The 17,760-nt window shown below is 40.7% G+C and overlaps 1 protein-coding gene across 3 annotated transcripts in view; it reads right to left on the bottom strand.

Moving 5' to 3' along the window:
• The window catches only part of SPPL2A (signal peptide peptidase like 2A), a 43,523-nt gene that overhangs the window by 22,877 nt on the left and 2,886 nt on the right, over positions 1-17,760 (bottom strand). For all 3 annotated transcript variants that reach the window (XM_019533668.1, XM_019533667.1, XM_019533669.1), the window contains exons 2-6: positions 14,545-14,664; positions 12,464-12,646; positions 10,748-10,834; positions 8,116-8,249; positions 3,784-3,935 (exon numbers count right to left, since the gene is read on the bottom strand). In XM_019533668.1, the coding sequence (XP_019389213.1) occupies positions 3,784-3,935; positions 8,116-8,249; positions 10,748-10,834; positions 12,464-12,646; positions 14,545-14,664 (676 nt within the window). The remainder of the gene's footprint in view (positions 1-3,783; positions 3,936-8,115; positions 8,250-10,747; positions 10,835-12,463; positions 12,647-14,544; positions 14,665-17,760) is intronic.

Genomic DNA, 17,760 nt, shown 5'->3' with positions numbered 1-17,760 from the left:
TCTCACCCCTTCCTCCTCTCAAAACTACGGCAAAAATATTGGTGCAATTAAAAAAAAAAATTAAATTCCCCAATGTAATTTGTTGTGCTGCACTTTGCATAGCACTGGGTTCGGCCCTCCTAGCTTTGGCCAACATCACCTCTATCTCAGGTACATACTTGAGTTGTGTACCCTTGGTGTAAAAGGTGGCAACCCTACCTGCACCAGATCAGACATCTTTCATATCACAGCCTTATATACACAGCCCTTCTTCCAACATATGGCACACATTAGTCTGTAACTATAAAATCCCCTGGAAAATTGAGTGTTGGGATACTTATTCAAATTTTCAGAAGTGAGGGGGTACTTGTTACTTGAAAGGTTGAGAAACACTGACCTAGTCCAACCTTCTGCTCAAAGCAGAACCATCCCCAATTATTTATCTACTACAGCAAAGCAGCACCTGAGCTCTTACAGAATTTGGTATACTTAAAGTACTCAGAAAACACAATTTACACATATTTACATAATTTCATAGAGAGCTCCATGTATACTGTAGACACAAATTTAACTATTTTAAGAAAAAGAAAAAAAAAAGTCTATGTATACCTCAAAGTATCTTCCTCTTTTGCAATATCAAGAAAGGGAAAGTTCAAGTGCTAAACCCTCTTCCCACTACTTTGATCTTTCTCTAATGACCTGAACATGCAAAGATTTACTCTGAATTCATCTGAGTCAAGTTGCTTAAGTGTTTGTAGATAAGCACTAAGGTTGTAATAGAAACCAACAAAAGCAAGAAAATGTAAAGCTAAGTTAAATGCACCCTCTGTACATACCGCAGTTAGCTCAAGGGTGTGCAGAAAACAAATAGGTAAGAGAATATCAGCTTTTTAGATCTGAATTATCCTGCTTTTAGCCATTTATGCCATAACCTCAACTTATTTACAGAATGGACTCCTGCCACTTAAGACTGTCAAATAGATAGGGGTGCATCAATAAAGATTTTTTTGGCTGATACAGATGGCCGATTATTAACCAGCCATATCTGCTGATACTGATCTGATAGGCGATATGCAGCCCGGCAGTGCAGAAAGCAGCGTCTGCCCAATAAGTCTGTGGTAGGTAAGGGGCATGTAGAGGTCAAATCAAGGTCCCCACGGTGAGGGAGGGGGTGGGGCAGGGGAAGGGGCAGGTGCTGGCACTGCCCAGTCGGAGCAGGGAAGGGCACTAAACAGAGCCACTAGCGGCTCCTGCCACCATGTGCACCCCCGGGGGAGGCATGGAGAGCATGTGCCCCCCGGATTTGTGTGCAGGGCAAGGGCAGGCTGCCCACTGCAGGCTTGAGGCCAGGGGCCATGCCAGCCTCCTCCCAGAGGCAGGGGCTCGGCCAGGGCTGCACCTGGGGCAGGCAGCAGTTGCACTGGGAGAAGTGGCTATGGGGAAGCTACAGTGAATTTGGGGGGGGGGTCTGTAGCCCACCCCATAGCCCATCTCCCAGCACTGCCACCACCACCCCACCCCGAGCCCAGCCACCCCACTGGGAAGAGGCCAGCACAGCCCCTGGCACAGAGCTAACAGTAGGCAGTCTGCCCTCACCCTGTGCACAAATTCAGGGGCGCACATGCCCCTCATGCTTCCCCCAGGGGTATGTACAGCAGTGGGAGCTGCCTCCCCTCCCCACTGCCCATAGCTCCGTCACATACCCCGCCCCACCTGGGTAGTGCCTGTCCCTGCCCCAGCCCCAATCCTTCCCTCAACATGGGAGCCTTGATCTGTCCCCCACGCCCCTTCCCTCCCACAGGCTTACCAAGAGGACACGGCTCTTCAAGCTGCCATGCTGCATTACACGGCATTTATCGGTAACATTATCAGCTACACCAGCCAAAAAAAGCTGATTGCCGATAATGTCAATTTTCTTTTTATCGGTGCTGATTCAGTATGGACTGATATATCGATGTACCTCTACAAATAGATAGTAATCTTGAAAGCTTTAAATACAGATACCTGGAAGGAATTTACAAAACAATACAGAGGTCAAAAGAGAAAGGGATTATCTACACAGGAAAGTTAGTGGGGTGTGGGAGGGATGATTTTCCAATATCAAGCCTCCAAATTTCCAAGCCCCATGCGCCAGATGTTATGGGCCCATATGCATTGGGTCTGGCCACTATTGTGTCCAGGGCCCAATCACTGCACACATGGCACCTGAGACTGGGGCTCAGTGTGGTGTGTACCAGATTGGGCTCACAGACCAACCCAGCACCACTCATCCAGTCTACTGGGCTGAAAGGTTGAGAACCATTGTTTCACATGGATGGCAAAAAGTTCATACATAGTGACTATGGCCTGGTCAAGTTTCAGTGCTATGTGCTTTGGAACAGAAAATCAGAGCTCCTTTACCAAATAGCTAAACAGCCAACAAGTGGCCTGAAGAAGGGACTGCATGTAACAGCCTGTTTGAATGTATTTCAATTAGGCAGCTGGCCCAATAACGATACCACTCTCTTCCCCTCCCCCTGCAAAAAAAAGAAAAAAGAAAAAAAAGAAATCCTTGCCTCTCGCATAAACAAAATAAAAGATTGCATATAGGTAATATATTTTTTTTACTCCAGTTTTTCAAAGTCTTTAGTTTTCCACAAAAATTCAGCTAGAGGTAGACACTCCACATAGGAAACTTCAACCAAATAGTTAAGTGTGGCAACGAAATAAACCAATGAAAAAGAGTTTTTGATGGGACATTTCTGGTAACCTTTGATATAAGTATTGCTACCTATAAGCAGAAGAAGCTGCCAAAAGCTTTTTATGCTAGGCAGAAGAGGTGAGAGAAGGGGAAAACAAGCTACAAAAGAGAATTACTGGCTTCACCAACAATTTCTGGAATAAAAATAAGACAATCAACATCAAACCTTTTTAACATCATGGCATTTTATAGAAGTGTTTGCTGGTTGTAGGGTTGTTATTTTTCTTATATCTTTCACTGACCTTATATTATCATCAAGATAATTATGTCATTAGTGTTTACTCTGTCCATTGTGTCTACTTGTGGTAAGACAAAATAACTTAAGTAGCCCAAAGTCAATTTAGAAACTAATGCTTAGAGCATGGTTGGAGTGTCATAGCCATGATGGTCCAGAAAAATATACAAAGCAAGAAGATTTTTTGGTGATATTTTATTGGACAAACTGTACAGCTGCTTAGAGCAGGTGTTTGTGGCATGAGGCCCACGGACATGGGGAACTGTTGGGATGTAACCTGGCCATCTCTGCCCTGCACAATACCCTGTAGCAGCCCCCCATTGCTCTCTCTTGCCCCCTTGTAGCAGGTGCTTCTTATCTTCACTTATGAATTTGTCCCTCTATGCTGGTGGGGATGTGGGAGGAGAATACTAGTGGCGAAGTCACAAGCAGCATCCCACTGCTCCCAAAAGGTTGCCAACCCCTGGCTTAGAGTTTGAGCTAAGATTCAACCACAGAATGAAGAGGGGCATCATATGCTTGACTGTTCATTTTTACTATGAAGTCATATATCTTATTTAATTAACCACTGCCTTGGCAACCTTACAGAGAAAAAAAAATGTGAAGGGGAATTCCAAAACAGGCCTCATTTCCCCTACTTTGAAGTAAATCCCCTAAACATTTTTATTCCTCCCAATAAATGAGGGAGGGTGATTTAAATAAGAAAATGAGTTCACCTTTGGCTGAAAAACTAAAATCAAGCTATCTTCCTGTTTAAAAAAAAACAAGCCTGTCAATGGCATGAAAGAGGAAAATAAATCAATTGCAACAGTTTCTTATCACTTCTTACCTAGCCATTTGTAGAAGAAATAAAGTAAGACTAGCATGACACAACAGATGACCACAAACAGTATAACTGTAAGTGGGGTAAAAGTGACATTTTCTTCCTTCTTTCTTCTTGTTTCTCTGTCCCCTGGGCTTGCCACAGCTTTCAAATCCTCCCTGTCAAAACAGACATTTATTTCAGTTATAGACAGTGACTGTAGACTTTTACAAAATTAGATTTTTACCACTACCTCCATTTTTACACTGTATTAAGGTGCATTAGACACAAAGGGTACCTGTACACACATGGGGAGGCTGCTCCAATGCACTATTAAATCGAGTCTACTGGAGCATGCTAGTTAGTACATGCCAGCCAGCCACCGCATCTCGTGTATCAGCATCCCTGAGCTTCAAAATGGTGGTGGGGGTGCTTTAACTAAAGCTCATTCAATGAGCTTTAATTAAAGCATCCCCACTGCTGTTTTGGAGTGCAGCGATGTTGATACAGGAGATGCTGAAGGTGCTTTGAATACAACTACTCTTGGAGCCACTCTAATTAAATAACCCTACTCAGTACCAGACCATGTGTAAAAATGCCCCAGAATTCCAGTTCATCAAGGTAATTAAGCACATGACAAACTTTAAGCACTGAGTGGTCACTCTGACTTAAAAGCTAGACATTTTCTTAACTACTTTGCTGAAATGCTAGTGTTAGTCTGAAAAATAATCAAGACATCTCCAAACGCAGGTCAAGCAGGACTGTGGAATTTGCTAGCTATTTCTCCACTATACTTTCTAAAATTCTCTCAGAGGACTATTGTCCTATGGGAAGAGGCTTCTGCTTTACCTTGGATCATAAGGAAATACTTTTATGTATTAGAGGAAAAGGAAGAGTCAAAGGTTTAAAATGAGATTCTAAGTCAAAATCATGTCTAAGAGAATAGTCTTCGAACAGAAATACTCATTATTTCCCTTTTAGAAACCTGCTTATGCCAGCAGGAAAACAATTATTATTGACAGACATTTATATTTTACACCAAGAATGGTAAATGCTTTAGAACGTCAGCTAGACATGTATCATTTCATTACATGTCTGAAAAAACATTAATGTCAGCCAAATTCTGTCAGTTAATTGTGAATTCTTCTGCATCTATGGTCCATAATTAAAGGGGAAGGGAAACAGAGAAATAAAGTAGATTCGTATTAAAGGTAACATGTCTTCAAGGTTATAATACATACATGCTCTGTATTTATGCCTTACCATAAGAAATAAGTGCACTGAAAATGTTAAACCTGTTTTATAAAATAAACAAAAGGTCTTTAAACATTGAGGTCAACTATGCTTCTTACCACTCTGAATATTTGTAAAGCTTGCTTGCCAACTATTCTACCTCCTATGATATCCCAAGGTCCGCACAGCTACAATGCTGACATTCTGAAAAGGCAACACCTTTCTTAAATCAATGCAAACAAGAAAGTTTGCAAATCCTAGCTACTATAAATATCCGATTTAGATTAGTGGTTTACAAACCTAAGGAAAGGTACAACATTTTCAAGATGGGCAAAAATTAATACATTTCTCAAAGATACTGAGTTTCCAAACAAGTAACGTGCCATCACATCCTGTGATATTTTTGACACCTGGCCCTGGCATGTTCCCAAAAATGGCAACTCCTCCTATGAAACAGATGCATAGGAACAGAGCCGCACGGCTTGTCCAGGGGGCCTGGGGAGGTGGGGCAGATCACACTTCCATGTGCACCCCTGGAGGAGCCATGGGGCAGGCAGTGGCAACACTGGGCTGGGGGGGCTATGGAGTGGGCTACAGCTACCCCAAAATTCACCATAGCCCCCTATAGCATCCCCTCCCAGCGCTGTTGCTGCCCACCCCAAGTGCAGCCCCAGCCCAGCCCCCCCACCAAGAAGAGCCCAGCGCCACCCCAACCCCACTGACAGCTCACCCATGTCCTGCGCACAGATCCACAAGCCTGGATGGTTCCCCTGAGGTACATGAAGTGGCCGGATCCATCCCCCACTCCACATACCCTGCAGATGAGCCTCTCGTGGCTCCGTTCTACACCCCTTCTGCCCAGCCCCAGCCCCACTCCCTCCCCCACCACAGGGGTCTCAATCTGCCCCTGCCAAGCCCCTTCCTTCCCAAGAGATGTACCAGCTGGATGCTACTCTGCAAGCTGTTGGGCTGGACACATGCATACTCCAGCTGCGCGCATACAGGCTGCATCTACTGGTAATAGTACTGGCTGCAACAGCCAAAAACGCCAATTGCCAATAATGTCAATTTTCCTTTTATCAGTGCCAATATGATATGGACCGATGTATCGGTGCACCTCTACATTTTATGGCATCTTAAATTGAGTGCTCGTGTGCATGTGTAGCATCTTTGCAATTTACATTACAATTAACACATTAATTGCCACATAAATGTCACATGTAGAGGGGGCCTTAGAGTGCAGTCAGGAGCCTCACACAAAGTATATTACTTCCTTAGAACTGACAAAAGATGGCTTCACTCTACTGCACATAAAAGTTTCACTTCTTGTTCCCCAACCACTCTCAAACAAACAAAGGCATTAGCAGGTCAGGCTACAGGAGAAGGAAAGTCCATTATTATGTTCATATTGTTTTGCACTACTTTTAGTAACCCACTGAACTTTAGTAATATGGGCTGTGAGAAAACATAGAAAGAAATATTAAGACATTAAAAGATTCTAGTCTCAGACTATTTGGCAATATGCTCAAACCCTCAGGCATCCTTTTTCAAGAGCTGCACCACTCTCTAGGTATCCTTGATCAGTGCTAAAAATTAAAAAGGCACCAGATAGAGGGAAACTCCTGGTACTATTGATATAGGTAAGTATGGCATGAAGGAAGACAAACCATATGATGCCGTGTAGACCATAAGCCTAAGATTTTGGGAGTGAAAATAAATTAAAAAAAAAAAAAAAAAAAATGCTGGCACTGGCCATCTCTCTTTCTCCAGAAGTCAACAGGAACTCAAGGCTCAGTCTGTCATTTCCACATAGGCACCACTTCCTACAGATTCCTTGTCCACAGTGTGTTACACTTCTTCATTAGCTAGGCAATTTTTAAAATTTTTTTATCAAAAGGAAGACACAGGCACCAACATCTCTCTGAGTTTCCATCATTGCCCCAAAACATTAATGAAAAGTAGAAGGGCATGTCTTTTTTCAGGTTGATCCAAGCAAAGGGGAAGTCAGAGGACAATTTTTTATGGTAATTTCTCCCCCTGCTCCTACCAATCCTTGTGTTTCAGCAAATCTACAGCATAGTGAAGTGGTTCTCAACTGTTTTAGACACAAAGCACACCTCCATAACTTCTGTGAATTGAACTACATCCCATTTGGAAAGCTAATTTATTAAAACACTTACATGCCTGAAGAGTTGCCAAGGAGAAGCAGCAGTTAAGTGGAAAGAGCATGCTCATCTCCTCAACCTCATCTCCTCTCTCCCAGGGGCACCTTTCAAAGGCTGTCGAAGCACACTGGTTGAACTGGCACAGTGTAAAGGAACTCAAGCTATATTTAAGCAAGCTAGTGAAAGCACTGGGGGCAGTCTAGCCACTGTGCAACAGAATTCATTACAAGACAACTGAGCTTCCTTCCAGAAGTCCTGGATTACCTTATCAAGGGACTTTTTACATGGTATCTTTTTATTGGGTTTCACTTTTGAGGCGTATGTTTAGAATTTTTTTTTTGATTTGGGATTTATCCCTTCCAGATTCTAACCAGATTTTTTATTACTGGATTCATCAGCTTTTTTAAAGCTAGAAATGCTTTTAGCAGCTTGTTGAGGACACTAGCATGATGCATCACATGAATTAGAGTCTCAAAAGGTAGGTGGGAGATGAAAACCTATAACTGATATCTGAAAGTAGATATTTATATGTCCTGAAGTGATTTAATCTTCAGAGTTTTTATGGTATCCACTGCCATGCATGAGAGCATCAATGTAATATTCAGTATTTACCTACTTAATACCACTGTGTGATAAATAATGTCACAATCCACATTTTACAGACTGGGAATTAAGGCAGAAACTAAGAACGAAATCCAAAAGGTACTTGTGCCTAACTCTTAATATATTTAATTGGGAATCAGGTACCCAAATATCTTAGCGACTTACTCAAGCCACTTAAACTTAGAGCCAAAGTCACACAGGAAGCATGCAGTAGAGTGTACAATTGAATCTAGGTCTCTGAAGTTCTACAGCGGTGCCCTAATCAGCGGGTCATCCTTCCTCTTGTAGCTATAACCACAAACATGTTAGATCCATAATTTACAATGCTTAATAAATCATAACGTTTAATTAAACTTACAGTTCTGATACTCCACTCCAATAGCCTCCAAGCGCCACAGTGAGAACAGCAATTAGAAATATGACAAACATACTGTAATCAAAGTCTGGCAAAGGTGGTGAATAGAGTGTCACATTAATCCTATTTCCAAGAGTCTGAAATATAATAACCAGTTACACATAAGAACAGCATTGACAAACACGTAGGGATTCATACCGCTTACCCAATTTTTACCAAATGTTACACCATTGATCTATAAATTAGTTCAGAGTGTACTGAACATGTATGTTGCCTGCCTACTAGCTAGGGTTACTATATACTTAACAGGAGTTGACATAGTGGAACCCTAGCCTGTCCACAGAAGTATTGTACATTTGTCTATGACACCAACTCGTTGAGTTGTGCACTCAGTCCACACTCCTGTTAACCCTCAAAGAACTGAACTATACAAAGACACATTTTGGGAAAAATCTTCAGCTGGTGAAAACTCTTAATTCCAGTGACTTCAATGGAAATACAACAATTTATATCAGCTAAAGATCTGCTGCCTTAGTTTCCTGATCCAAGGTATGCCTGGAACTAACAGGGAAGCTATTTCAGACAAGGTGTGCAAGTTTGGAGTCCAACAGTAGTTTAGCAGTGGTTATTCAAATCAGCAAGTTGCATGATTTGAGAGGGGATTTAAAAAAAAGAGGGAGATATGTAAGTGTAAAAACAGCATAGAAGAGCATTCAAAGACAAAAGTGAGAAATGGGGTAGGAAGAAAACACAAGAGAAACACAGATGTCAGCAGAGAGAGTTGTTTTCACATTCAAGACCACAGTACAAGACCTTCATGTAGAAGGGAAGGGAAAGACCATTAAGAAATCTAAAGAGGAAAGGATAGTAGTTGGAAAGCAACTGGAAAGTAAATGAACACACAAAAAAGCACCAACAGTCAGATAAACTATAACCTAAGGCACAGAAAAGGAGTTCTGCAGGGGGGATAGAAAAATGCATCAGAGATAATACAGAGGAAAAACTAACAGATTTTTTAACAGCCTACACGTGGGACAAGAACATGACAAGTACATTTGGCTGTAGGAAGACACTGTCAGCATATCTAGCAAAGAGAGAATTTAATGGTGAAAGTAATACACCAACAATACACCTATTATTTTTTATTCAATAAATCACATTGATTTCAGCAAAGCACAACACGAATAGCAATGCAAAGTTTCATAAGTAACATTTAATGCAGTTAAAACAAAGCCACACATGAGTTCTGTTAAGTTACTGAGATACGAACAACAATTTGTTAACAAATACATAAAACAAATGTAGCTATTAGAACTACCTTTTAAATTCCATTGTTTTGTCTTTATCCAGAATCCTGTGTCAGAAGAGAGTTACTGGATACTATTTAAAGTATCAATTGTTGAATTTGAACAGTCTAGCATGTTTTTTCACTTGTCTGTTTTATCTGACAGATCATAGTAGGTAATAGGGAAGCAAGTACTATCTGCTAAGTACTATAAGCACTATCCTTGATAACCTCAAAATCCATCATTTTCTTGCATGCTTCTTGCATGCATTATGATCATGATAAGGTCCACCAGGAGACTACTACCTGGTGGTAATAGAGCACTTAGAAAACACCTGACATTCACCAGAGTAAAGTATCCACAAATGGCATCATTACATATCTGACTAGCATGGCAAAAGACAACAGGAATAAGTCTTTTAATAGATCAGTAAAGAAGGAATGGCACTAACAGTCTGGAAGATGACTTCCTCACTCCTAACTGGAACCAAATTGCCTCCACTGTACAACTAGAGCGAATACTGAGCTACTGGGAAAACTTTTCTAAGATTTTCCCAGAAATGTTAGTACATCTGGGTAGAAACTAACTGCCACTGGTTGCTCCTTCATGTTCAGTATCTTCCAACAGAAGATGGCTAACATATGGCAGAAAGTTACATTAAACTATACCATGACCAGGAGAGGATCCTTCCCTCTCACTAAGCTATAATTAATATCATTCCTGATTTGTGCTTACAAGCTTATGATGCAGGTTACTCTGCAGAAAATCATGCCCATAAGCAGAGTGGACCAAGTGTTGACAAGACAGGGACTAGATGGAATAGGAGCACTTGTAACTAAGTTATTGTTTTTGCTATTTATTGAAAGCATAGGAAAAATCAGGTACAACCCCTTGCACCCACTACATATACAACCACCGCATAGCCCCTCATGCTTTTGTCAAATAACCCAGCACACTGCAAAAAATGTTATCTTGACAGATTGTTATGGCCACAGAAGCAATGCCTCACAGGCAACTGCAGGCTAGGATGAGAATCTAAAAGAATACACTGCCCCCAGAACCTGACTTATATTTTGTATTTTAAAGATTTTTCTCCCATCTTTTCTGTACTACTTACATATTGACTAAAGAGTCCCTCATGGACTAACCTGAAAGAGGTCGACGAAAACTCCTGTTTCACACCTCAAGTCCCCACTTCACCTTTGAGAAATTCAAGATATTGTCTAACCATTACTATCTGAACACTGGAACCAGTAATTATAAACATGCATGTCTAACTGGACAGTCAGTGCCTGGGAAGTATATAAATAACTAACTAAATGGTTACAGTAGCCTAATAAGTTATTTACCTGCATATCCATTATGTCAATATATCTGACAAGAGCAAGTGGAATGGTAACGTCTTTAAAGTCTGTCTTGTTACCTGAAGGAGGAGACTAAAAGAGAAAGCAGGTATAAGAGAAGCTCATAGCATATCTGCAAAATACTACTCTTTATGTAGACTATTCTTTGAATGCCAGGATGTATATTCATAAATAAAAATCAACAGATACTATAACCATCTAACAGTTTGAGAAAAACTAAACTACACTAGGGGGCTCAACAGATCTAGCCCAGAGACTGCTCCCCTGCTACCAAATTTACAAACCCATAGGAAGCCCCTATTCCAGTGTGCAGGAGGCAGCACCAGGTCCCAATCCCAGCAAGTAGGGAAAGGAGGGGGTGGTGTCAGGTTCCAGGGCTTGATCCTGCTGCACAGGGCCCCATCCAGACTGTGGACTGGCTCCAAGCCACTCAACTCGCCCACAGAACCAAAAGGGTGACCGCTAATAGACAAGACAATCAGAAGCTGACACTATCAGAATATTTCCAAATCTACAGTTGTCTTGCATTTATGATGTTATAAATAAGTAATCAATAGGACTTGGTTCCAAATAACCACCCTTTATAATTCTGAGTTAAAGTTATTTTCATCAGTGATGATCTACCATATTTACTCTATTAGAAGACAAGGTCCTCCTCCCCACCACCCTTTTTAAACAAAGGGGAGAAAGAACCTCACCTTACAACTGAGCATGAGGCAGTGGAAGGGGGACAGGCAGCTGCTGCAGCACTGGCTCCAACTGAAGGTTGGGGCTGGAGCCAAACCACAGCTACTGCTTGCCCCACCAGCTGTGGGGTCAGGCAGGAACAGCAGTGCCAGCTCTGCACCACTGCTCCAGGCCCTGGGCCACAGTAATTGTCTGTACCCTGAACTGCAATACTCTGAGCCCTGGGCTGAAGCAGGGATGGAGCTGCTAGCACAGAGCAAAGGTAAGGGGGAAGAGGGAGAGGGAGGTGAGGCAAGGGAGAAGGGACTTGAAGCTGTGGATGGCAGAAGTGGCACGGAGAGGGGAGATGGGGGGAAACACGGAAAGGGGGGAATTGGGGCAGCAGGCTGCCTCACTGTTGCCCCTACCACCTGAGCCCCACAGCCTGCCCCATCATCACCTCTCCCCGCACCTGCAGTAGTAGGAGAGGAGATTAATTTAAGATGATCCTCCAATAATTAGATCCCATACATAGAAAATTATAATACATGTATAAACTTTCCATGTATAGAATCTAATTATTGGGGGATCATCTTACATTCAGAGTCATCTCATATTTGAGTAAATATGGTATTACAACTACACTTTGCATTACTTCTGCAGTTTTCTAACTTGCATTACTTCTGCAGTTTTCTAACTACAAGCATTTTATATACGACATACATCAAGCCATTGAAGAACAAAATTAATGGGGTTTATTCATGTGGTATAAGAATAAGACATTGTTTGAAGAACTGCCATCTTATTTATGTCAGCTTTCTTCCTGCTGTTTTTCCTATATTGGTCTATTTTTTTAGATTTTATGCAACATATTCAAACTTAATAAATGTATTAAAATCAATCAAGATTATAAAACTAAACCAAAATAAGCAAAAACAAGCTTTTTCATATAGAATTGTGTCAAAATAAGTCAAAATACAATAAAATATGATGGTCACTTTAACACCGAGCACCCCACATAATTGGGGAACTTACTAGAGCAGTTTTACTTGCGATCAGCAGTGTTCTAGCACCGTGTTTTTGAGCAATTCTTGCTTTCTCCAAAAATGTGCAGTTTCCCCTCATTACTACAACTGCTTTGTCTTTTATGAAGCCAGAAGGAACATCAGAATAACTGCAGAGCACAGTTGAAGTCAAGTTCTCCAAGCTATTGGAAGTCTACAAAAAAATGAGTATGCAAGCAGTAATTACAAATCAAAACATGAATTTGCAATTGTTCTTCTCTTTTATTTATCACATTTTACTAAAACAAAACCATGAATTTACACAGCATAAACAAAGCTAATACAATGCATAGAAAAGTACAACTGGAAGGGACCTCACAAGGTCATCTAGTCCAGCCCTCTACTCAAGGCAGGATCATCCCTGACTAAACCATCCCAGCCAAGGATCTATCCAACCTGCTCTTGAAAATTTCCAAGAATAGAAATTTTACAATTTCTCTGGTAGCCAGTTCTAATGTTTGGCCACCCTTATAGTCAGAAAGTTCCTCCTAAATCACCAACCTAAATTTCCTCTGCTGCAGCTGAAGGCCATCGCTCCTAGTCCTGTCCCTTGTGGCCAGGGAGAAAAGCCCATCTCCATTTTCTCTGTAATTGCCCTTCAGGTATTTGAACACTGTTATCAAATTCCCACTCAGTCTTCTCTTCACCACACTCAGTAACCCTAGTTTTTTCAGCCTTTCCTCAAGTCCTGGTTCCCAGGCCCTTACTCATTTTTGTCGCTCTGTGCCACACTTTTTCTAATTTGTCCACATTCTTTTTGAAGTGTGGGGTCCCAAACTGGGCACAGTATTCCAGGTGAGGCCTCATCAAGTACTGAATACAGCAAAAAAACGAACCCACTCCCCTTGATTTGTCAGTGACACTCCTGTTAACACAACCCAGTATGCTGTTGATTAAACTATCTTAAAATGGACTAGTGAATTAGTAGATGGGGAAGAGCAAATTATCTCAAGGCCATATGCACATGGTTTCTTTGTGATACCACAAGATTGTAAAAGACTATCTTAAAAAAACAGAAAATAGACACTATAAGTATATTTGAGATTTGTGAACCAATCCCAACCTTTTTACAACATATCTCAAGACCAGACACTACCCTAAACCGGTCATCAGAAAAAAGCTCATCATGGAGTGGCTATCTGTTGCCTTTGAGAACACCTCTGTAATATAACTAAGTTTCCCCAGACAAAGCAGAATGACTCAGCTACACATCAAAACTCTGGTTGGGCTGCCACACTTGCGCCAAAACAGCATGCCTGCTTTATAACAAAGTTGTATTTGTTTGAATAAAAATATTTCACACATTTATTTTTAGTTCAAAACATTTAGTAAGTCCCATTGAACAACATTTTGTTTTCTTTGGCTGCTCAAGTTTTCCTGCAGTCAACATAGTCACAAGCCACAGCAAATCCTCTGACAGAAACATGGCTGCTACACTTCAATTTTGCACTGAGCCTGTCTTGTTTATGAATGATGGAAAAAACCTGTATCCAACCGTATAGAAATGCCAATAATATCCAGGGTAGCTATACATGGAGGGTTTTCTCACTTTTGCCATTTGAGATCCATTCAAACTACAGGTCACGTTCCTTTCTGTTTCTAGTTCATGTAAATTTCTGCTTTATAAACACAAACCTAAAACTAAAATATCTCAAAATTTTGAAATGTAAGGGTGTTTAAATCTAAGCATGAAAAGGGGTACCCTTCTCAGATTTCCTGTCATTTCAACTAGACTTTGACAGTTCTCTTTAAAAGCCATGCTCATTTAGGTACAGTTGTTTGAATAGCATAACAGGGGTATCACTTATGGAATTATTGAGGCTGGGCTTTTTCTTAAAGTACTTATTAATGCATTCACTAGATTAAGGTTATTAGAATTATTAGACTAACCACCTTTTCATTGTTATTCTGACAAAATAATTAAAAGGTATGATTTAAAGCTGGTTTTGTGTAGCACTGGTTTGACACAATACTATGAGATCAGTTCTACTCAGGCCAAAACTGTTCTCAGTTTCAGAGCTCTTAAGACAGTACTGTCATTTAACTACTTACTACATTATCGAGGCTATTTGCAAGAGATGTCCAAACAGGATTGTAAAGTATGCAGTAGTCCTTTTTTACTGGAGGCATTCCATTTCCAGAAGCATGCAGGATACCCTCCTGTGCACTTGCCTACAACATGAACAGAATTTCATTAGATTGCATTGGACTATCAGTGGCTTAAAAATCTAATTCTGGTACCCAAAATAAGAGGGGAAGCAGGTATCCATGAAGAGCAACACTAGGACTAGACAACTCCAAGCAAGTGCTCTCCAATTTGACACTTGGCACCTACACCTTTGTATGGCCCTTAAATCAGAAAAAGGCAATTAAAATAGCCCCTGGAATACTCAATGTTGCTAGCTTTTTGTTAGAAGGTCTCCTAAAAGCCATAGGTTCCACCTTACAAAAATTCTCTCACATGCATAGACCTCACTGACTTGTGAGCAAAGGCTGTATGATTTAACCCCTCCAGGATTTTTCTCAGAGTTATAACAATACTACAAATTCAGTCTACATCTACAAATGTGTTTGGCTAGTTATTCGGTGGTTTACTGGTAAGGCAGGGAAAGAAGAGAGTTAATACATGTCATCCTATTTAAAATAAGTGAGATGCAAACTGCACAATTACTTGGCTACATTTTATTTTGGCCATTGTATCACAGTAGCTATATTTTACAGAACTGTATGGTCTGTAATTTGGACTATACCCGTTCTATGCACATGTGCGTGCACGCGCGCGCGCGCACACACACACACGTATTTTGACTTAAATGCAGTGAGGAAGTTAACATTTGAACATTAATTTCTGATAACACTGAAAATTATGAAATTAGGTCACTGATAATTCATTTTTCACCTGTAGATATCAAAGCCAGACCCTAACTCAGAGGGAGTAAGAACTGTCTTTGCCTCCAAAGATCTAAGATTACTCCTTTTATTTAAATAGAAATATATTTATTCTTTTATGTACAAATGTAGAAAATAAACGTATACATATTTAAAAATAGTTAAAAACACCTTAGAAACAGGGATTTATTAACTATTGTGGTTTTAAAAAGGCTATGCAAGGGAGCAAATAAATCTTTCATAAGATTATTGGACAGGCATATACATTTAAGCATAGAACAGTGAAAAGGCATTTATTATTGCATGTTTATTTTGGATTTGTATACTACCTCATAAAAAGAAGGTTCCTGGTGGCTTACAATAACACCCACAAGGTATGAAACAAAAACAAACCCCCTAAATGACACCTGCAACCTTAAAAACTATAAGCACATATATGGTTACAACCTCTGGGTGTTCAGGATTAGGCTCTACTTTCCATTACCACCAGTTTGATCTTAAGTTTAACTATGAAATAAGTGCAAATACAAAAGGTAGCAAGATACCTGCTTATCCATGTTTCAGATAAAGACCTATGAGAAAGGTACACTTATGAAAGCACAGGGACTGAGTTTTTTCTAGCATTAACTATACTACCCTTCACTTGACTGAAGCAAATTAAAAGCAAATAAGGTATGATTCATGATGAGCAGAGAAAGACTGATCTTTCTGCTGAAGCCAATCATATAAACTTATGACAAATGAAAGTTGTAATTTGCATATACTTTAGAGAATGAGAGTTAGCTGTCTTAGACTGAAGTCAGACAGAAGGCAGAACAGCATGGGACCTTAACGAAAAAATTGTCCAGAAAGGCATACACTTTTCTTAGTGACAGACTATACCAGATTCTATGAGCAGGATGGATAAAAATCAATAATTTCAAATTAAAAAATAAAAAATGGATTTTTGAACATTTAAATTGGATTTTTTTTTTATTTAATCGTCTTTTTTTTGTTAAGATGCTTTAAAAAAAAACCCCCAAAACCTACATATAGTTTTAATTTATGTTAGAGCTCAAAAATATCATCATAGAATAGGGACTGTAACTTCTAATTACATACTATTTGAGACAATATATTATAAACAGACCACAAGAAGCCATGGACTATATTAGGGGCCCAATCTTACAGGGTTCCCAGAGGTTTCTTGATAGATTAGTAAAAATTAAAGAAAACCACTCTCCCCAACGGGACTCAGTGCTCAGTCTAGAAGATCCTATAAAGCATCTCTGTAATCCGTAGTTTCAGTTCTCAAACTGTCGATCTGTGTCACCAAAGGTAACATGCTTGTTAACAGCAGTATACAGAGATGAGAGATAAGAGACCTGATTATCTATCCATCAGCCCTACTGTGTCTCTGTAAGTTTGTGTACACAGCCAAGCCCTTACCCATGGGCGACTAGTGAGGCAGGGGGTGGGTGTCGGGTGTCATGAAGGTGCCAATCACTATGGCTGCTTCCTCCCACTCCCGGGCTAGTGTTTGCAGGAGGGGCACAGGTGCTCCCGCCTACCCGTTACCTAAGCTGCCAGTGTGGCCAGTCAGGGAGTGCACCAGCACTCTCTGGGGGTGTATGTACACCCCTATGTGTTGCCGCTCCCCTTACCACTCTCTAAAGGAAATCAAATGAAAAGAGGATTGTTGGGGGTAGAGTAGATCTGGGCAAGGAAGAGGAGTCTGGAGATAAGTGCAAGGAGGGAGGGGCAGTAGAAAAAGAAAGAGAAACATTTTGAGCCGATTATTCCAGAAATCTTGGGGGATAGGTTTCTGAGTATAGCCTCCACATCGATCTGAGATCTAGTGAGGGAACGGTATGGTAGAAGGGAAAATTTATCATGGCAGCAAGCTTGCCAGGCCATAAGAGACCCTGTTTGGGAATATTTTAATGAAGGTTATACCAAACAACAAGAATGCACTTTTTGTAGAAAGCAATGATTAAATCAAGTCTTCCTGACCAGTGATTCAAATCAAATCCACTCTGTCTATGAGACACCCATGTTGCACAGGGGGACCCAGCTGTGAATGAAGCTACGTGGTCTATAAACTCAAAAAGTACAAGCAGGGATAATGTTCTGAAAGGCAGTTTTATTTTGCATAAATCAATCCTTTTCCTAAGCCAGTGCTCACTTGGTTCTTGAACACCCCCATGTCAGTCGGTAAGTTCCTCCTACCCTGTTAAGGCAGTGAATCAGACAACAAGAAAAAACAAACCAAGAAATATGTAACAAAAAAATCAGCAGGGTAAGCGCAGCGCAGGCCTACATGCAGAAGTCTCAGAAGAAAGGGAAGTGGAATATGTTACATAAAGAAGTTGGATGATTCAGAACATGTTTGTACATATT

Source organism: Crocodylus porosus, unplaced genomic scaffold (assembly GCF_001723895.1).
Source record: "Crocodylus porosus isolate Cpor-Errol unplaced genomic scaffold, CroPor_comp1, whole genome shotgun sequence".
Taxonomy (NCBI): Eukaryota; Metazoa; Chordata; order Crocodylia; family Crocodylidae; genus Crocodylus; species Crocodylus porosus.
This window is presented reverse-complemented; position numbering and strand designations above follow the sequence as displayed.